The sequence below is a fragment of the Heloderma suspectum genome, chromosome 2 (assembly GCF_057233095.1).
Source record: "Heloderma suspectum isolate Gila_16-S chromosome 2, 16-S_ref, whole genome shotgun sequence".
Lineage (NCBI taxonomy): Eukaryota > Metazoa > Chordata > Lepidosauria > Squamata > Helodermatidae > Heloderma > Heloderma suspectum.
The window spans coordinates 300,307,182-300,329,488 of record NC_139459.1 but is presented as its reverse complement, the minus strand read 5'-3'; the positions used below and the strand labels follow the sequence as shown (position 1 = coordinate 300,329,488).

The 22,307-nt window shown below is 41.7% G+C and overlaps 1 protein-coding gene across 1 annotated transcript in view; it reads left to right on the top strand.

Moving 5' to 3' along the window:
• Positions 1 to 11,137, top strand: part of IL17RD (interleukin 17 receptor D) — a 71,601-nt gene extending 60,464 nt beyond the window's left edge. Inside the window, exons 6-13 of the mRNA XM_084832476.1 lie at positions 906 to 950; positions 1,064 to 1,215; positions 2,411 to 2,476; positions 2,669 to 2,723; positions 4,566 to 4,676; positions 5,620 to 5,804; positions 8,675 to 9,614; positions 10,808 to 11,137. Of these exons, the coding sequence (XP_084688602.1) occupies positions 906 to 950; positions 1,064 to 1,215; positions 2,411 to 2,476; positions 2,669 to 2,723; positions 4,566 to 4,676; positions 5,620 to 5,804; positions 8,675 to 9,614; positions 10,808 to 10,923 (1,670 nt within the window). The 3' untranslated portion in view covers positions 10,924 to 11,137. The remainder of the gene's footprint in view (positions 1 to 905; positions 951 to 1,063; positions 1,216 to 2,410; positions 2,477 to 2,668; positions 2,724 to 4,565; positions 4,677 to 5,619; positions 5,805 to 8,674; positions 9,615 to 10,807) is intronic.
• The last annotated feature ends 11,170 nt before the right edge of the window (positions 11,138 to 22,307 follow it).

The window sequence follows — 22,307 nt, the reverse complement described above, 5'->3', positions numbered from 1 at the left end:
GTCTGTGTATGCATTGAGGTGTGAGAGCAAGTCTTGGGCTCCTCTTCCACCATGCTCCCAATCTTTAGTGAAAATTGGATCATACACGTATAAAGGCCTCTGCAAATAGGGCCGTGCTCATGCAGCCTGTCTACCCTCTTTTTTGTGTGTGAATGGATTGCCTATCTGTGTAGGAACTTACCCTTGTAACTTCACATTCAAAGTCCTGGGTGTGGTAGCGGAGGCTGTGTCCCTCCACTTGTACGTCTCACATGCTCTATGGACCGGCTGTTGGAATAAGTACAAATTCAAATGACAGAGCTATCATTTGACAATTGCAACAATCTGAATCTATCCCTTGTAGCTTCTCTTTAGGGTGCCAAACAGCATGAAGCTTCAGTGTTAACCTATTGCTGAGGAGCCTGTAGCTCTACTTTCCTTTTCTTTCTCCCTTGGTGAGATCAGATAGCTTATCAGTGTATGGATGTTCTTGCTTTTTGTATTGTGCACAGCAAAGTTATAAGAAAATGCTATCATTGTGTTAGATTTATCTTTGGAAACAAGGTTTCTGATATGGGTGGGGTTGTCTAGGACCCTCCCTAGTAGCTCTCAAGCTGTTATGCGAGCCTAACATTTTATGGCTGATACAGGATCAGCTATGTCCAACCTTCTATAAAAGGAAGATGGGTATCTCTTCATTTCTGAAATCAGACCTTCTTTTTATGAAGTAAGACAGCCTTCCCCCTGCTGGTGCCCTTCAGATGTGTTGGACTACAATTCCTACTATCCCCAAGCATTGACTGTGCTGGCTGGGGATGATGGAAGTTATAGTCGAACACATCTGGGTTATGGGGAAGGCCAAAGTAAAGTGTTTATAAGACTTGAGATTTTAACAATTCTTTTTTGTACATATTTTTTCTTCCTAGCTTGTGAATTGCTGCTACAGCCAGAAAACTTAGCCTGCAAACCTTGTAAGTAGAAATGTTTGCTTAGCATTGTCCATACCAGGATTATATGAAAATCCAGCACCCCAATGTTATTTGAATAGTAATTAATCCATGTCTAAATGTTTCTTCCTTGATAGTTTGGAAGCCAAGGAATCTGAATGTTACCCAGCAAGGCTTTAATATGCATGTGTCTTTTGACCACGCACCACATAACTTTGGATTCAGATATTATTATCTGCACTACAGACTGAAAAACGAAGGGCACTTCAAGCAGAAGACTTGCAAGCAGGTTTGCTCAGCATGATTTACAATGATATATACATGAAACTGTTAAACATTAACAGCTGAATACTAGCGGATTTCATTTTTAGTAGATTTAGGGTGCAGTCCTATACTGGAGTGACATCAGTTAAGGAACAGTAGGATTCAGTGGGAGTTCTGTTATGCCAGTGGAATGGCAGATAAACCAGCACCATAAAGATATGTTGGCGGAAGAGTCCACCAAAAGAACTCTTCCACCAGCAAAGATATGTGGTTAGAATAGTTGAACACAACTATGGGAAAGAAACGGTTGGAACAGAGAAGGAGCGTACTTAACCCCGGATCCTAAACCCCTTCAATCTGTGGCCATCCCTTTAATCTGATGGCACAGTTTTACACCAGGCTCAGACCTGGCTCAATAAATTTCCCTTCCATTGACTTCAGTGGGCCTGGCAGAGCTTTGAGCTTCCCCCCCATCAGTCTGTCCCACAACAGTGGGATCATAACACTTATTTGAATTCATTTTGCATTGATCCTTATATACATATGCTACAAGACAGTAGAGTATTTATGCTTTAGTGTTAGAGCATTTGAAAGCACACATGCAGTATTCTATACATATCAGTTTATTACATGGATAATGTTTTTGTAGATGGAAGTTGGTTTTAATTGTTATGACTGCTACTGCATTGTTATTATTTTGGCAACTTGGGAACCATCAGCAATATATCTGGGCTAAGAGTGTGTTGAAGTTGTGCTGCTTTCTGTGGATACTAATGTAATGCAGTTATAATTTCTTTGGGTTAAATGCTGATAGCATTCAATCATATGTATTTGTTTTTGGAATCTACTCCCTTGGGCTGACTGATAGACTTGGCCCCAATCCAGCAGAGCCAGCCTACGAGCGCCACAAGGCTGTCATCTTGGCTGTGGGGAGGAAAAGAGCCAGGCGCACCTATGTTCACAGGGGGCTTTGGTTTATAGGCTCTGAGCTCTTAACTTTTTGTATGATCACTGAAAATATTTATTAGACCAAGGATCCTGATGTCTTTGGGTTTAATGATCTTGTTCTGGGTTTGCATTTATCATACCAGATGGATCTTAGATGCCTGGGAAGCAGTATGAATTTCCAAACTGGCGGCCCTTTAATGCAAGTGTATTATGCTAGCATTCAAAAGTGCGCAAATGTCTTATTTTAAAAAAATGCTTTCATTTCTTCATAGGAGAAAAATACAGATGTCACGAGCTGTATTCTTCAGAATGTCTTACCAGGAGATTATATAATTGAGGTAACACAATTATTCGTAGTTACATAAGTTGGGACTGCAAGAAATGGCTTACCTTGTAAAATTAAAGGAACCAGCATTCTGCATTCACTTCTTTCTTGGAGCCTAGGTACCTAATAGTGATTTGTCATGTCTCTAAAAATAAATATTGCCATACAACTTTTAAATGAGAGCTTCCCTGTTTTGTTTTGAAAGCTGGTTGATGATACCAACACAACAAGGAAAACAATGCACTATGCCCTCAAACCAGGTATGATTTTTTTGTTCTCCATAAGAAAAATGTGTCAGCATGTCATTACTGTCTGCAGCTGCTTTTTAAGATTTACTAAGGGAGCGATCCTATGCCCCCAAGACAGTGTAGGATAGTTAGGTTTCCTGGCTCCAAGGTTGGAGACGGGGCTCTGGCTTCGGAGCCAGGAAACCATGCTTTCCTCCCCTTTCCCCTTGCAGCCAGCATGGAGAGAACCACTTGGGCTACCTCTCCGTGCATGGAAAATGGAGATGGGAAAAGGGGGCATTCCTGGGGGTGGGGAGGAGACCGGGGTAGCTGTGATACAATGTATCCTATGGCTACCCCAGCCTTCTTCTCTCCCACTCCAAGGCGCTGCTGCTAGATACTAGCAGAAACGCAGGGCGGCGGGAGTGCGGAGGAAAAGATCACCTCAACTGCCCTCCCGCCCTGCATTGGATACTTGGCATCCTCCGAGTTCAGAGGCTGCTGGAAATCCACATAGGATTGCGCCCTAAAATGGTTATGGTAGTATAATTTTTTTTAACATTATTGACCAACTCCATACTAATATTTTGCTCTGAAACCTCTTTAATTGGGAGAAGTGGGTGGATGGCCAGATTCGGTCTGATCACACCCTTCCCCTGATGTCACTGTTCCTGCATTACGCAGGGAGGAATCCTGCAATAATAGCAGTATATGTATAGCCTCCTACTGCATGCTGGTTCCCCTGGATTGAAGGGGTATGTATTGATCTGGAGGCCTGATTTACTCAGGGCCCAATCAAAATAGATTCTTTGGATTACCGAGATGAAACTAGACCACTTGTGAAAGGAATGACAGTTCATTGATAGAAAATGGATGCAGAACAAAAATACAAAGAAAGCTCACATATCTCTTCAGCCAATGAAGCTGACACTTTCATCACAGCTGCATGTATGCCGGGACCCTCAATCAACAGCATATGAGACATCATTCCCAGAACCAAAAGTTCTCCAGGCTGGTAGCATGCATATTTCCCCTTGGAAGCGAGACCAAATTGGTTGAGCCTCAGCCCACCCTTTTAAACCCTTTTCCAATATTTTAGGAAGTGCACAAAGCATTGTGGGCAGGGAAATAATTTACCTCTCCCTATGCCTAAGAATCCCAACCTTCCAACACTGGGGGGAGCGGGGAGAAACCCTCTCCATCTCCTCAGTGAGATAGAAAAGTAAAGCAAACAGAGGAAATTTAAGCAGCTGCATAACTTTTGACATGAGGATTGCACCTTTACCAGCGTCAGACAGCTAGCAATTCTTAACCTGTGGATTGGTGCCTGCTTGATACCAATCTCCCCATTGGTATTTAGTAGGAGAAACTACTAAAAGCTGCTCAATATATGGTGGGCCTACAACAGAACTGCTCTTTATTCAATGCTTGATGTGCCTTTATAATTTAATGAACAGCATATAGGACATTGTGTCAGTTCAACACCTGACCTGACTCTTTGCCATTTTTTCCAGTGTCAAACTCACTACAGAGTGTTCTGTAAATTTTATATGAATTGTCATAATTGATGGAAATGTGTAGTGTACAGCAAGCCAGGGTAGGAATTATTTGTATGTTAGTCCTTCTAACATTCAAATTATATAGAAATGGGATAATGGCTGTCTGTATTTCAGATACATGCACTACAGTAGACTAAAGTGAAACGTAATTAATATAGTGCAGTATTATTCCATGTAGCAGTATGACAAACATGCTTTCAGTTAAGATAGGCTTGTCTTGCGTGTGCCAGCAATAACAATAGCAAGATGAGATTGTTAAAGTATCTCAGTTTGAGGAGAACTAATTTAGTGTTGTTGTTGTTTTTCCTTTTCAAAGTACACTCCCCGTGGGCAGGGCCAATAAGAGCAATAGCCATTACCGTTCCCTTGGTTGTCATCTCAGCATTTGCAACTCTTTTTACAGTGATGTGTCGCAAAAAGCAACAAGGTGTGTATTTTTCTAGAGGATGAATTTTAAGAGGAGAATGTCCACAGCAGGGCTAACATAAAAAAGAAATGGATTTGTTCAAAAGCTGGTTTCAGTTGTCAGACATTCTCTCCATCAACCTATTCTGTTGGTGGAATCTCCAACCTCGCCATAACCCTGTATTGAAATTAACTTGCTTCTGCTCACCAAACTCTAGCCTTTGGATGACGTCACCTTGGGATGACGAGATAGTCATGCAGCATGCAAGCAATGACACTGCTGTGGTCAGCCCTTCGTCAGGTGCCACAGCTCAGTGGGGTGCCACATCTCCTGGCTAAGAACAGCTGGAACTCTAATCCATCCTAGCAGCACTGGTGGTTTGCTGTGTGGCACCTAGGTCACGTAGTCTCTTGAGCTCAGGAATGGCTGAGGTTTCTCTGGGCTCAGATGCTGAAAGAAGCTAGGGTTGCTCCAGCACTGTGGAGTTTTCCCCCCCTTCAGATTGTGCTTAGAAATTTTTGGGCTCTAGTGCCTCACACTCGAGTGGCATTATTGTAATGTTTAGGAGGAGGCTCTGCATTTGCAGTATATCAGGCTGTTGTTTTCTGTGGTGCCTTAGGCGTATAGCCAATGTCAGTAAACTGTACTTGCCTCATTGTGCCTAATGGTATGGCCAGCTCAATTCTTCCGGCTGTTGTGTATTGATGCCATTTTCTGTCACACTGCTTGAGCTGTACAGGCAGTAGGCATCCATCTTGCTGAAAAGCAGCATTACCTTCAGCTGTGTTAAAGGTCTGAAGAAAATTTGGTTTCATAGCATTTGAAGTTGGAAGGAAAACTGGAATGTGTTTGGAATAAGGGCAAACTAGTAAAGCTACAAGCTAAAGCAAAAACAAAACCTGCAACACTTGTATGTGTGTAGATAGTAAAATACTTCACTTTCAATTTTTTTGTTTCAATTTAGAAAATATCTATTCCCATTTAGATGAGGAGAGTTCAGAATCATCAACCTACTCTGCAGTTCTTCATGTGGAAAGACAACGGCCTCGGCCCAAAGTGTTCATCTGCTATTCCAATAAAGATTGTCAGAAACACATTAATGTCATCCAGTGCTTTGCCTGTTTCCTTCAGGACTTCTGTGGCTGCGAGGTAAAAGTCTTTGTAGTGGTTGGCACTGCTTTGTGCTTACATGTACATAAACACGCAAATTACGGACACAGTGTCATCATGATTGGTTCTAGAAATGGTCACTGAAAAGTACCATCCATGACAGAGAACTGGTAGAACACACATATTAAAACATGAAATAACTTTAGTTTGCATAAATCCCTGAAATCTTAATACTGTCTCTCAGAATATCCTTGATTCTGACCATCTCTCTCTCTTTTTTAAACATCAGAATTAGGTGAAAATATGTATTTTACATAGCTAGACTTGGCAAAGTCAAAATAAGAGAAGAAAATTAGCCTGCAGGATTTATTTAGAGTCTTCTTTGTACAGTGCTAATCCTGTCTCCGTGAGGTTTTACATTAATTGGCATTTGTATGAATTTAAATGTTTGTTTGTTTATTTATTTATTTATTTATTTGTATAATGAGAGTTATACAGCAAGTCTGACCTCTAGTGGTCAAATCTTGGTAAAAGTAATTGTTTGCATTATTCTGTTTTTGTTACTTTTCAGAGATGTTTGCAACTTTTATGTTTTTTTAAGGGATGCAAATGAATGCTAAAATGCTTTATCCTCAGTCCATTAGATTTATGTGTATGGGGCTTTGGTGAAATATTCACTTCAGTGTTCGGCAAAGCTCCATGTAGCCTTCCTAACACAGAAGTGAATGGGAGGGACTTGCTCACATGGAGCATCATGTGTACATCTTAGGGATATCAGAGAAATCCACAATGGAACCAAATGAGTTCATATTTTCATGAATCCAACCCAGGGATTCTGCAGCAGACAGTCTTTTCCCCCTGTCAGGCGGATTCTACAGACTTGCAGACCAGTTTTCTAACTTTCCTGAATTTTTCACTGAATATTTTCCTGAATATTTGTAGAAAAATATGCATTTTTTTTAAACTGGGCAAAAATGCGCATTTCCTCCTTAGGCTTAAGCCTGAAAATGCGCATTTGGGGGGAATTTGCACATTTTTGCCTGTGTGAATTTGTGCAACTGTGCATTTGTGCAAGTGTGAATTTGCACAAATTTGGAAGCAAAAAAATCTGATTCCTCCAATGGGAGGATGATGGAATGACAAGCACCTGACAATCCGTGACACACAGATAGAATGGACTTTACACAATCTATACATCCCTAGTGCATTGTGGCGTCTGTAGACATTTGGATCAGGCTAGTGCTATTTGAGCAACCTACATTTCTCCTGCATTCTGGTGGATTCATAATGCAGGCTTGGAGCAAATAAGCCAGGCTTACAATTTACAACTCACCTGGAACCAGCAGCAGTTGGCCCCCTGACAAGCCCCTGAACCACACATCTGAACTGATTATGTAGCTGGTCCCTCAGACTGGCTACTGCCATTTTAAATGGCTCTCTCAACTCCCATATCCTCAATGACTGCTAGCTTGACAACACCATCTAAAATGGTGTTCCTGCCTCATCCAAACTCAGAGATCTAACAAAGGCAGAGATGGAAAGGGGCAGACACCAAGAACAAGGCTGGGTGTTGACCCTCTGAGGCATGAAATAAATGCTTTGTTTAGGATATAATGAACCAGAAGTGTGTATACATACTATTGACCTGCCACTGGAATTTTAAATTCCTTTGTGTTTAGAAAGCAATTCGGGGATCTGGATCAAGAGTTGCTGAAGGTGAAACTTTGTAATATCGACACTAAAGTTACTTCTATGATTAAATGAATATACTGGCTATTGGTCACACCATAGACTAAAATACTGTTACTGTACTTCGTGTAAAAGGTTTTAGACCCAGTGCTGATTTTGGGCACAAGATTTTTTAAATCTGTGCAATGGCTTTGGGAATTATTTTTATAGATGGATAAATATGAAAATATTTCCCTCAGAATGAGTGTCATGCTATCTTATTCAAAGGGAATCTTAAGAGCTCATTGGGTTCCCTACTGAAACCCATCCAGCCTGAGAGGATCATCTTTGTTCATTGGCTTGAGTGACACATTCCAAGGAAAAATGTTCATGGTTTACATATCTACATTCCAAAAACAAGCCTGAAGATGCAAAAATTACTTTGGACGTGCCTGTTTGTGTAACCAAGTGTTCTTGAAATCATATTTGCACATTCTCAGTATTGCTATGTATCATAGATGGTAGTGGGAAATTTCTCCACAGCAGGAGTGATCAGGTAACTGGCCACAGATTTTGTAATTATATAACTTTGCAGAAAATAGTGAGCAGCTATGCCAAATGTTTTATCTAACTGGCTTGCTGGAGACCGGTTGATTTAGTCTTCTTTGAAGAAATATAACAATTTGATATAAAGTTCCCTTACTGGCCATATATAGGTAACACAGGTAATACTTTGTTGCAACCAAATAGTTTCTTGTTCTAGCAAGGTGTCATTTGTACTGCAGGTCTTGCAACACAGATGATGATAGTCTAGGTAAATATCAGGTCAGTACACACATGACAGCTATTCACCTGTGCTAGCCTTACACCAGCCATGCAGAACCATCATGCAAGCATAATCAGGCCACGAGCCCTGCAGTGACTCCCCACCCACTTGAGACTATCACACGGATGCTGCCTTGATGTGTGAACCAGCTCCAAGTCTATTACTATTCAGTTATTGCTTTTTACAACAACAACAACATCAAAGCATGACCTTAGGCAAACTTACAGGAAATAACTGCTCATAAAAACACACAGTAGACTGACTGGAAAGCATCCACAGAGAGACACATTCTCTCTCTCTCTCTCTCTGAATCCATATGCACACATACAAACACATTCATTAATGAGTATATGTAAGGTATGTTAATTGTTGAATGTCAGTCCATTATTCAAGGACTATAACCTATTTTTTCTAGGTTTCTTTAGATTTATGGGAAGATCTAAGGATTTGCAAAGAAGGGCAGAAAGAGTGGCTTCATCGAAAAATCAATGAATCCCAATATATCATCATTGTGTGTTCCAAAGGAATGAAATACTTCGTGGAGAAAAAGAACTGGAAGCACAAGGGTTCTAGGGAAAAGGATGCTGAGAAAGGAGAACTCTTTCTGGCTGCCATTGCTACAATATCAGAGAAGCTGCGTCATGCAAAGCAGAATTCGCATGACCTCTGCAAGTTCATTGCTGTCTACTTTGATTACTCCTGCGAGGGTGACATTCCTGGTATTCTGGATTTAACTACAAAGTACAAGCTCATGGATAACCTGCCTCAGCTTTACTCCCATCTACAGTCCAGAGATCTTGGCCTTCACGATTCAGAATTGTATCCTGTGCACATTAGCAAAAGAAATTATTTCAGGAGCAAATCTGGACGGTCCCTTTATGTAGCCATTTGCAACATGCACCAGTACATTGACCAGGAGCCTGACTGGTTTGAAAAACAGTTTGTTCCTTTTCCCCCAGCTCCTTTACATTACCAAGAGCCTCTGATGGAAAAGTTTGACTCTGGTTTGGTGTTGAATGACTTAGTCAGTAAACAAGTGACTGATGGGGATTTTTACCTAAAAGCGGATGCAAACATTGTTCCTCCTTTAAATTCAGACTCTCGTTGTGTGATGCAGCATTTGAATCTTGGAGAGGACGGAGAATCTCAGGATGTTCAAATCAGTAGCTCCATTCTTCAGCCATTGCTACATGTTGTCAAAGCTGCCAATCTCCCCGATATGCCCCGGGATTCTGGAATTTATGATTCTTCTGTTCCTTCATCTGAGTTATCATTGCCATTAATGGAAGGGCTCCTAGCAGACCAAATGGAAACCTCTTCCATTACAGGGAGTGTCTCCTCTTCATCAGGACTGGGTAAGATGGAACAGCAAAGAGAGATGTATACCAAAGCTGCAGTCTAATACGCCTTTCCCCAACCTGGTGCCCTCCAGATATGTTGGACAGCAGCTCCCATCATTCCCAGCCAACATTGGCCTGAGAATGATGGGAGTTACAGTCCAACACATCTGAATGGCACCAACACGACTAAAAAACCCGAATGATCACGCCTGGGCCCAATTTAGTTGTTACCAGAGTGGGATGGTTGCCACTTGCTGGATCCCACATACTGTTCAGGTAATAATGCTTGAATGATGACAAAATCATGGAAGGTAACCAGGAATACTGCCTACACCACTACCCTGATCCATGTTGCTGACATTGCACTTGATCCTGGTAAAAGATGTGCACTGAAACATTACCAGAACAGCATAGGTTCTAGCCATGGGGAAGCGGAAGCCACACTGCTCTTGTAACATCTGTATAAGGCTCTAATTAGGACAGTACTATAGTCAGGTAATCCCTTAAGTGAAATGATTGTGGGAGAGGCCAAGAGAACAATGTAGAGCACTGAAGATCCATTCCCTGGCCACTGGAAGTCTGTCTTGGCCTTCTTCGTTTCTGAGCTATACCTAGATCTGACAAACATTCCCAAGTGACTATCTGCAACATGAGAGCGAGAAATGTGCTTTAGAAGAAAAGTGGAGATGTTCAGGTTTTTACATGCCACGATAGATCAGTGTGAAAGGCAAACTCATAGACTTGGATCCTGAACAAGGTGCCTCTGCCTGAGTTTGGCAATTCCCCCTTCCCCCAGCAGATCCCATGCCCCATTTCCCACTGCTCAAGATGATCCCCTCCAGACTCTCTGGAGAGGCTTTTCAGGGGTGCAAAGGACTGCAGGTGGGAGGAGAGGAGCGGGAAAGTTCTCTTCTGTGAGCGTACTTTTGCTTGTGCTTCCCCGGATCCAAGCCACAGAGAACATGTTCTCCTGATAATTTTTTTGTTCTGTTCTAGTGGCATCTCTGATCTGAGTGGATCATATCCTTTTGTAAATTTTTTTTATTGTTTTGGTGTTTGTTCTTTTCTCTTTTTTATATTTATGGAAATAAATGAATAATGATGATGATTATGATAATAATGATAGTAATGGTGTTACATTTTACTATATTTTGAAGTGAAATTGAACAAATTAAGTAACAGGACATTTTGAATGTTTTTCCTCCTAGGAGAAGAAGAACCTCCTTTGCTTGCTGCCACCAAATCCCTAATGCCTGGAATATGTAAAGCAGAACTTCATTGCCCTATCCACACTGAAGAACTGCAGGCAATTGCACCTTTATAACACATTGGAAGATTGTTACGCATTGCCACTTTATCAACGGTCTCTGTGTATGCATTAATCTGTACATCGTCACAGCCACTTGACTTACTTGAAGGAAAATGTGCTTTCCTGGTGGATTATCTTTTTTGCTTCCCAGGGGAGTTCATGGCCAGTATATTTTTATACATAGTTTTTAAAAAATAAAAGTATTTTGTGCTTTGATAGTATAATACTCAAGATTAAACAATTGAAATTCTTCCTACAAACAGCTTAGATTTAATGATTAAGTTATATTTATAAATGTTAAAACACACTAACTTTCTCATATGAAATAATTTTTTTGAAAAAGTACAAAATGTTTGTGTTTAGCCATAATACTAAACCAGCCTAACCTGCGCTTGGGCTTGCATGCTTTCTTCCATCTTCTCCTCATGGAAGAGGAGAATTTCGGAAGCTTTTACTTCTGGTTTTACTTTTGTAAAACCATTCTGTCTGAAATGGGGATCATAGTTAACTAACCATAGTTAGTGTTTAAACAAGCCAGCTTCATAAACCACAATTTGAAATGCCTTGCTTTGAAACAGACCATAACTAGTGCTAAACTAGGATTTCCAATGGGAAACTGATCAGTTAAAGCCAAAAATAAATGCTTCCAAGCTGTGTGGTGTTGGGGGACTTCAACGTACATTCGGAGGCCATCCTCACAGGAGCACCTCGGGACTTCATGGAGACCATGGCCTCCTGGGAGCTGCACCATATTCTAACTGGGCCCACCCATGTAGCCGGTCATGCACTAGACCTTGTGTTTGTTTCTGGAGAAGCGGGGAGTGATCTGGAAGTCGGGGGTATATCCACCACCCCCTTGTCATGGTCAGATCACTATCTGGTGATGTTGGACTTCTCGGTTCCACAACCCCTCCGCAGGGGTGGAGGACCCATTAAAATGGTCCGCCCCAGGCGTCTTATGGATCCAAATGGATTCCTGAACGCGCTTGGGGATTCTCTGGGGCATGCCAACGGCCACTCGGTCGAGACCCTGGTGGGTGGCTGGAATGCCGCAATCACTGGGGCATTAGATCGGGTGGCTCCGAAACGCCCTCTCCCCCTGAACAGGGCTCGGACTGCACCATGGTTCAGTCCGCGGTTACGAGCTCTGAAACAGGAGGTGAGATGGCTAGAGCGCCGGTGGCGGAAGTCTCGCTCCAAAGACGATCAGACACGGGCTAGAGCTATATCTTCAGCCTATCACGTGGCGGTGAAGGCAGCAAAAAAGGAATATTATGCTGCCTCCATCGCGTCTGCAGAGTGCTGCCCCAGGAGGCTGTTCCAAATGGTCCGGAGCCTGGTCGGTCCTGTGGCTCCGGAACCACTGGAGCATTCTAAGGCCTCCTGTGAGGCTTTGGCAAGGCACTTTGCAGATAAAATTGATCAGATTAGGTGTGTTACTCTGCACACTGTGGATACAGTTAGTGAGCAAGAGGCGGCCTGTGGCAAACCGGTTTTGTGGGATCGGTTCCAGCTTCTTCCTCCTGATCAAGTGGACAAGGTGCTTTCATCTGTAAGGCCAACCACCTGCTTACTTGATCCTTGCCCATCTTGGCTCATTATGAGCTGCAGAGAGAGACTGGGTGAGGGGATCAAGGCGGTGGTGAACGCCTCCCTTGAGGAGGGAGTGATGCCATCACCCCTCAAGGAGGCAGTGATAAGACCGCTCTTAAAGAAGCCCTCCTTGGATCCCCAAGTTCTGAACAACTTTCGCCCAGTCTCAAATCTGCCATTTTTGGGCAAGGTGATTGAGCGGGTGGTGGCGGTGCAGTTGAAGGCACACTTGGAAGAAACTGATTATCTAGACCCATTTCAGTCGGGCTTCAGGCCTGGGCATGGGACAGAAACGGCCTTGGTCGCCTTGGTGGATGATATGAGGAGGGCTCTGGATAGGGGTGAATGCTCCTTCCTTGTTCTCCTCGACCTCTCAGCGGCTTTTGATACCGTTGACCACGGTATCCTCCTGGACCGCCTGGAGGGGTTGGGCATTGGAAACACTGTATTGCGGTGGTTCCAGTCCTTCCTCTCTGGCAGGTACCAGAGGGTAGCACTGGGAGAGGAGGTTTCGGACCCGTGGCCACTTACTTGTGGGGTGCCACAGGGTTCCATCCTCTCCCCGATGCTATTTAACATCTATGTGAAGCCACTGGGGGCTATCATCAGGAGGTTTGGGGTGCAGTGTCATCAATATGCGGATGACACTCAGCTCTACCTCTCATTCAAATCTTCACCAAGGTTGGCCGTAGAATCCCTGTCCAAATGTCTGGAGACGGTGAGTGGCTGGATGGGGAGGAATAAGCTGAAGCTCAACCCTGACAAGACCGAGGTACTTTTGGTGGGAGACAAGAGGAGGCTGGGGGATGTTGACCTGGTGTTGAATGGGGTACAGCTACCCTTGAAAGACCAGGTCCGCAGCCTGGGGGTCATTTTGGACTCCCAGCTGTCCATGGAGGCTCAGGTGTCAGCTGTGAGCCGGACAGCGCTGTATCAACTCCATCTGATATGGAGGCTGCGCCCCTACCTTCCCGACCATCTGCTCCCATCGGTAGTACATGCCCTGGTCTCCTCTCGTTTAGACTACTGTAATGCGCTCTACGTGGGGTTACCCTTGAAGACGGTTCGGAAACTGCAGCTGGTACAGAACGCGGCGGTTCGCCTGATTAAAGGCAGCCGCCGGCGAGATCACATCACTCCAGTGCTGAAGGAGTTGCACTGGTTACCAGTTGTTTTCCGGGCCAAATTCAAGGTGTTGGTTTTGACCTTTAAAACCCTATATGGTTCCGGCCCAGCCTATCTTAAGGAGCGCCTCCAGCAACACCAGACAGGCCGCTTAACAAGATCAGCCTCGGATGGCCTTCTCTCTGTCCCATCAGCCAGGACAGCTAGACTGGTGGGGACGAGGGAGAGGGCCTTCTCTGTGGTGGCCCCCACTCTGTGGAACTCCCTCCCTAGGGAACTCCGTCATGCCCCCTCTTTAATGAGCTTCCGTCGTGCATTAAAAACGTGGTTGTTCAGGCAGGCATTTGGGGTGGGTTAGGGTATTTTTTTAAAAAAAAATTATGGTAAAATTTTATTGTTTTAAATTGTTTATGGTGGGTTGTACATCGCCCAGAGTGGCTGGGTGACCAGTCAGATGGGCGATTAATAAATTTAATAAATAAATAAATAAGAGAAGGAAGGGATGGTGCACACAAGCCCAGGAGGAGATTAGGCTCTTTCATGTAGTGCTAAGACATGGTTTAGCGTTATGTCCAAACCACGAGCGTTTGGCTCTCTGCTATTCAGTGCATTATATACCATTGCTTCTGGTTATAAATTCTAAAGTAAGTGGTTTTGATAATATAATAAGTGCGCAGCAGGATTTGTGGATGGGAAGACAAGCTTCACAGTGTTAAAATGCCAAAGACCAGACCTACAAAAGAATAGGCTTAATTAAAAGAGAATTTCACTTTTTTTTGGTTAATCGCTGTCCATGTTTGTCTGGCCTACTGCGTTTTGGCAGAAAGTTTAAACATATTATGTTTGAATTGCTTATGTTAACCTGCGGACATATTTATGTTCATCTCTGTTTTCCCATTTCAGTTTTAGAATAGTTTAAATTTAAACTCAGTTATATTTACTAGTTCTCTTCAAATTTTCATTTTGGAATTAATTCTTGGTTGCTTGGAGAAACTGGCATCTCTGTATATGCTCCTGGCTGAATCTATAGAAACTAAAATACAACTTAAAGTTCAGTAGAATGAACCATCAGGTTTGAGGGCAAAATGTATAAGTAACTGTTATAAAGCTGAACTTTTCCTTATATGGCTGATAAAAGTGTCCTTAACATGATACCAAAAAAGTCCCAGGAAATCTGAATAGAGTTATGAGCAATAAGGCCTCCACTTTGCACTGGTGTCATGATTTCTTACATACCTTTTTGTTTACTCATATACATTACGTTGTTTTTCCACAGTATATTTAATATTTTTTAAAGATTCATATGTATTAAGCACAAATAGGGAAAAATGTTCACATGCAACAACAAATAATATGAGTTAATAACAGTCAAACAAATGAACAATTCTGGGTGTATATGTAGATCCAATATGCAAAGTCTTTGGAGCTATTATGCAAAGACATTGAGAGACAACTCTTGCAAATTGGACTAAATGCTTTTTTTCAAAACTGTCCTGAGCTTGTTTTAGCCTAAGCTTTATTACAGCTTTCTCCTAAGCTGAAGGAGAAAAGTTTGCAACTTGATGTTGTTGGTCTGTATTTTCAGATGGAACGAATGTTTTAGGTGCTCAGGCCTACAGCAATATCTATGCCAATTTTGCTGTAGCAATATCTACACCAATTTTGATAATCAACTATGTCAAGGTTATTCCAAAAAGGGATTTAAACTTCCTTGAATTGTTTAAAATTGAGAATTTTGCTGAAGAAATCACTCCAGTAAATAATTATGCTTCCACATGTGATAACTACACTAATTATTTTTAAATGTTGCACTGCCTATTGCCTGCCCCTAACTATATGTGTGCTGACCACTTGAAAATGTAGCCCATGTATCCTGTTTACTTGAAAGTCCATACAGTAGTTGTCCCTTAATACTATCCTTTCCACATTAATAAGGTTATTCTATTTGACAGCCTTTAATTTTAAGAGAGTAAAATGTAGTTAGTGAATTTTTAAAACTTAAAAACTGCTGTAGCAAATTCATCAAATGACCCATGGTACAAAAGCACATAATAGAAAGTTTGAATGGAGGGTCCAGCTGGAGGTGACACTAGCTAGAAGATGGGGCACCAATGAACAGATACAGAGCAAGGGACCTCAGCACCCTGTATGTCTCCTGCCCATGCTTTTCCTCTCAAAACTCTTCTCCCCACCTCCATATGCTTTTTGCCCCAGTTGGGCTTAAAGACCAGAAGCAAGTCCCATCAGGAGAAAAACTGTGGAAGATGATTTCCAGTGAGAAAGTGGCAGTGAGAGAAGGGTTCAGCACATCTCATATCTGATTAGACCCTACAGCAAGGGTGGGTCAAGTTGTAGCCTTCCAGATTTTTTTGGCCTACAACTCCTATCAGCCCTAGCCAGCATAGCCCAATGGTGAGGGATGATGGGAGATGTATCCCAAACCATTAGGAAGGTCACAAGTTGTTCACCCCTGGCCTAAAGTAACATATATGCTTGGGATTGTAATAGCTTTTGCAGTTTCTCATTCTGTTGTGTTTGTCTATGGATTGGTAATGCCCTTTTACGTTTTAGCTGGTGTATCATAATTGAATATCTATTACATCAGAGTCTTGTTCATAGGGCATTTTAACACCGATAAAACCCCTAGTTCAAATGACCAATCCTAAGATGCTATCAATTCCTGTATCAGCTAAGAATTTGAATGTGTACATTAGATTGCTTATTTACATAGTTATCTTTGAGGCAAGTAAGAGAAAACTCACAATGTTGTTTTGATGGAAACAGAAAATTAAGTAAACATGCTTTACCACTCTTCTAAATCAGCAACTCTTGAGGGAGGAAGTGCTTTTTAAAAATTAGTTTCTCCTGAAAGTAGTTTCCACATCTTCTGGTGCTGTCTTCCACAGATCTGGGAACGTCAATAGTTTCCCTTACAGATGTCAAGTATTCAGACACTGGTAGGAGAAATATTTGCAACTTGATATTGTTGACCTGTATTTTCAGATGGAACAAATGCTTTCAGTGCTCAGGCCTACTTATCAGTCAGGCAGAGCAAAAAGTAAATGCCTGAGTGCTGCATCGAAGTACTTTGATCTTTCTGCTGAATTGAGACCTCTCTTCTGCTCTACTACCCATTCTAAAACACCTTTCCCAAGTAAAGAGAGAAAAAGGTGCTATTACAACCAGCTTGTCATTCTTGCTTTGTTCTGTTCTGTTGTTCTGACATAGACTGTTGGTAGTGAGCAACTAATTATTTCCTGTAACCCGGTGTAGATGACTTCCTGCCTAGAGACAAATAATAGCCAGAAAAATTAGTAGAATCCATATGGCAAGAAACTGATTCCAACAGTGGAATTATAGATTATCAGGGAACTCTCTCATCCCCTACAGTTTCTCAGGTTAAGAGATGGGAACAATACTTTATTTCTTTTAGTACTTTCAGAGAAGTGGGTTCTTAATCCTTTCCCTGACAACTGCTTTTCCATTTTTCTGACAACTGCAACACCAACACCCGCCACCTCTGTTTTCCAAAGCATGCATCTAGAACTTCTTGCAGGGAGTATCTGGAAGGGAGTCAATGGTTCTCCATTCCAAATTGCTCTCTTCTGAAGTACACGTTTGGGCAATATCTTTAGTAGGACCAAGCAAAGTGTTGCAGAATAGTGTGCAAGCTTCTGAGTTTTCCAGCACTCTTCACCAGGCTTGATAGTACAAAAAATGGGATGGGGAAAAAAATGAAAAAAGTACACAAAGTAGGCCAGATGTTATGGTCATGAAGTCTGCAGTTTAGATCCAGTCCCAAGATGGAGATTACAGACTGAATAAATTAAGTCACTACTAGGTGCTGTAGGTAACAGGTTACATCTAGGATACTGGGGCAAACAAGCAATGCCTGCCCCCCTCCCCCATTTCTGAAAAGAGCCTGGCTGTTACCCAGATCGGTTTCTTGCCTTGGGCAAAACACACAAGAGTCCTGGGTAGGCAGAGAGCAGATGTAAAGATAAACATGACAGTCTTTATACCACTGCACTAGGTAAAAAAAAGTCAATTGACGCCAAGTTGTGTAGAATTACTAGTGGTGTGAGGGAATGGAACCCTCAAAATGAAAAGTCCCTCTTCATATGGTAGGAAATAATCTTCCTCTGGTTATAGACTCCGCTCTGGGCAGCTAAATATGGTATTCTCCAAGGCACACGAAAAGCAATGATAGCTATGCTTGTCAATGGGAGAATAAAAACCCAAATCCACAGTTGGGCAATACTTTTTATTAGGACCAACCAACATGTCACAAAATAGTGTATAAACTTTTAGTTCTCCAGAACTCTTGAAGTCAAAAGCTTGCATGCTATTTTGTGACATGGTTGGTCCTAATAAAGGTATTGCCCAACTGTAGATTTTGAATGCCTTTCTCATTGACCAACATAGCTATCTGTGCTTTTTGTGTCTCTTCTGAAGAAGCTTTTTCTAACAAAACTGGTTGTCAGGATTTAAGTGCATTTGCATATAATATTCAGTCCTACTCTCAAAAGCTATAAAACTGGCCTCAACATTAGATAGTGGCTCTGAATGGAAACCTGCCACTTAAATGGGTGACGGCAAGGCATCCCACTCTTTCCCACTGTATTATAGGATCTGTGTGCCCTGTGCCAAGGGAACTGAATAAAAGTAAATGACAACTTTACATTGTCTGCTGATTGAATCCAGCAGGCTTCATACATTTGGTAGGTACTTGAAAGTATTTACAAGGCAGATTGGTAAACCAAGCATTTATTAGGAGCACGATTTCCCTTTAGTGTAATGCTCAGAATCAATTTTAAAATGAAGCTGTTTTGCTGGTATAACAGATGCAACGGCCTCCAAATTGTTCATCAAATAACTTTAAAAGTTTAAGAAATATAGGTAAGCCAAAACATTCAGTTTACTTGTGCACTGGAAAAATCACATAATTGCCTCAGTAGCAAAATGCTTGAACCATTTCAATTAAAATTAGTTCTTCAAGTAAATTAGTTCTGCTTCATTTACTGGTGATAATCAGGGATCCCAGTCCAATAGGAATGTGATATTATTCTACAGGAGAGAACACAGGCTGTCGAATTGCCTGGAAGCTTAATGGGACTTTTTCTTCCCTTAAGCTACTTAAATACTGGCCACAACTCTGTGCACAGCTATATATGCTTTATGTACATGCTTTTTGGGTAGTGGCCAGTTGCCTACAGTGGGCAGACAGCAGGCTTAGGGATGAAGCAAGATACAGTACAGTAGATCAGCCTTTCCCAACCCAATGCCCTCCAGTTGTGAGGGACTATCACTCCCAGATGCTGGAAGTTGTAGTCCAACACATTTGGAAGGCATCAGGTTGGGGAAGGTCTGCAGACCTACAGGCACAGATCAATTGTGCACATGGACTAGATGTCTTCTCATCCTCTTTCTCCATGTACATTGGTTTCCCCATGGGAAGTCGTTTCTCTGACTTTGATAGTCATACTCATTCCTAGCAAGTAGTTTTACTGTGACTCTTGGGGTAACTTATCCCCACTGAAATTGACTGTTAAAACTTTTTTCTTCCAATAAGCAAAAGATTTGACAAGACCATAGTTATTTTCAACAAGAGATGGTGAAATTACAGAATACTTTCTGGTTGAGTCCTGTCCCACAGCCTCCCATTCTGAAATTTTCTTCTCAGCGTTAAAATTGTATTGAAGGCTCAATCTTTCCTTGATCATGGTGAACTTTCGATGTAGGACAGAATATGCCAGGAACTAAACCTGTGCAAACTCCAGTGGAATTTGTGCCCCTTTGCAAATCCATTAATTCCAATGAGACTTGCACTGGAAATACTTGTGGAGGAGGATGCCCCAAATAGACTACTCAGACCAGAAAATACTGGATATGACCTAGTCAAAATTAGGCACTTTTCATTTTAACAGGAACATATTAAGCATGTGCTTAACTCTCCCAGTGAAATCAATGGGACATAACTGTGTTTAACTTTTGTCTGGGTTGTACCCATTGTATATTAAGGGCTTGAGGATATTGGATTGGATCCAGAGTGTCTCTTCCATGAACAGAAGGGCTCCTTCCATTCATGGAAAGGACTTGGATCCAATGGGGTTCCTGCTAGAGGAAGTGGGGAGGAGGTGAATCATTGAAAATTAACCCCCTTCGTCCTTTAGGAACATCCTGTGAGTGGAGTTCCACTCATGGAAACCTTGGATCCAAGCCACTGCATTTCAGCATTTTAAAGAATTATGTTCCCCTTGTAAGGTCAGCAATAAAACCTCTTGTAAGCCAAAAACGTTAATATACATTTTAGAGGTTAGGTTACTATTATTTTAATGTTGTTACTAAAGACTGAACAAATTTTAAAATAGAAACATAATCCCTTGTCTCTCTTCTAGATTACATAAATGTGGAGATATAATTTTTTAAATGTTTATAACTCTTATGTGTGAATAAACTGAAAACTGCAAGATGTGTCTACATGGGTCAACACTTAAGTAAATGTCGCAGTTTTCATGCTTATGTACATGAATATAAGCTCCTGACAATAGCGGATATTTTGTTGAATTTAATGTTTATGTTGTCATAATTTAGAAATTAACATCAGAATAAAAAGTCATAAAACATCCTGAGTTCCTTGGTCTTTTTATAATACTAGATGCATGCTTTTATAAACATGTGTATTTCTTTCTTCAATTTATTTGATCCTTAGCAACACAAGAGAAGCAAACATTTTTTTTAAGATCATATACACTTGTTTTTCCTTGGAATGACCTACTTCTGATTAAAATACATTTACAACTTTTATTTCCAAGCACATTTTCTGTATTAAAGGATGACAAAATGAAACTGGTTTTGTGAATGGCAACTGTTAATGTAATTATTACTGTCTGTATTTTCTGCATTTCAGTTCCCTCTAACAACACATTTTACATCTCTCCCTGCCCCCTGACAGTATATGTATATAAATCTTCCAATTTGAACACTTCATGCATTTGATGAAAAGCTTTCGAGGACACTGACCATATGCCAGAATAAATGTGTTAGTATTTTAGGTGCCACAAGACTGTTCTTTTTGCTGCAACAGATGAAAACGGCTACCCCTTTATAAAGTGCTATAAAAACTCTTTGCGTGTTTCCCTCCCCGTCACACAGGTGGATCAGTTTGGCACTGAATTGTTTGAAGGTATCTAATACCCCAATGCCTTTCAACTTGCTTGTTGAAAATGTGGCATAGTTGGATGTGCCAGGTCTCTTCCTACATGAATGCCATCACATTACTAACGTTAATTGTGTGATGGGGCGGGTGAGCAGGTTAATGGTTGCCTGTATCCAACCTTAGCATTCTGACACATTTTGGAATTAATTTCACAAAATGAAATGGATGTGTATATTGAATGCCTGCATAATGTTAGCAGCGTTAGGATTTGATCCTGATTCAAAAAGGCTTGCTTGTTGCTAATTATCTACATATTAAACATACGCTGTTGTGTGACTTAACCTGAACCTTATTTGGATCACCATAGAGTTTTTTTTTTAATGGCTTTACCTTTTGACTAAGCAAAGAATGGATGTCAGGGAGAAGAGGAGAAATGCATACGAAGTACCTGTTAAAGAGAAAGAGTTTAGGCTGTCTCCTGGGTGATATGAAAAACAAGCTGCTTCATGCATCTTTCTTTGTGCTAAAAGCCCCATTTATCTTCCTTCCAGGTGTCTACAATTCCAGTTTTTCTTCAATATTCAACAATGAATGTCAGAGTGTACTTAATGTAAAAGTTTGCTGCATGTTGAGAATATGGGGACAACTACCATTATGATACTGTGTCAGTCAAAAGCTGAATAAACTAAAACAGCAAAGGGTCCCGTCCCCCGCCCTTTGCTCTTATTATTGCTATGGAATGTACCGCGTTTCTAACGGGTTGGAATAATTTGATTCAGCAAGCCTTCAAGCAGAGTTATGCAGCTCTGAAAGTTGAGCTTGTCCTGTCTGAGTGATGTCACACTTCCCGGCACCCCTAGGCATGGCCCCTGCCATTGTGCACCCCTATAGTCCCCAGGAGGAGGGGCAGCCATAAAACTGTCCTGTGGACTATTCCTCCTGACTTCAAACTGTGTCAACTACAAAGCTGTATGCTAGTTCAACCCCTAGTGACTGTAAATGGCACTGCAGGCTTCAAACACATGGACATATTTACATTAATTAAAATTAATGTGTTTTAACAACCCCATGGTGCATACCCCTAGGCTCCTCTTGGTATTCATGCCAAGTTTCAGATGTCTAGGTTTTATGCTTTTGGCGCTATGGTGCTGACACACCTCTTTGATCGATCGATAAGGGCTCAGTCTATCCAGGTTGTTGCTTTGAGGCTAGAATAAGGATGGCCATCTATTTCTTTGTTCTCGTACATCGTGCAATTTCTCTTCGATGTTGGAAGGTAGTAATGGAATTGGTTGTTTAGGCGGCCTGTTACAGTTCATCTTTTCCCTTTTCATTCACACGTGTTTTCACCTATGCCTGCTGCACAATCTAAAGTGGAGATATGTGTGTATGTGTGTGTGTGAGAGAGAGAGAGAGACTGAGACTGACTGTTGGGGTGCGTATTTTTAAATCCAGGGCTTCCTTCCATCCTGGGATTGAAAAGTCTGTGGGCATGGAGTGAGGCAGGCAACCACCGAGCCCT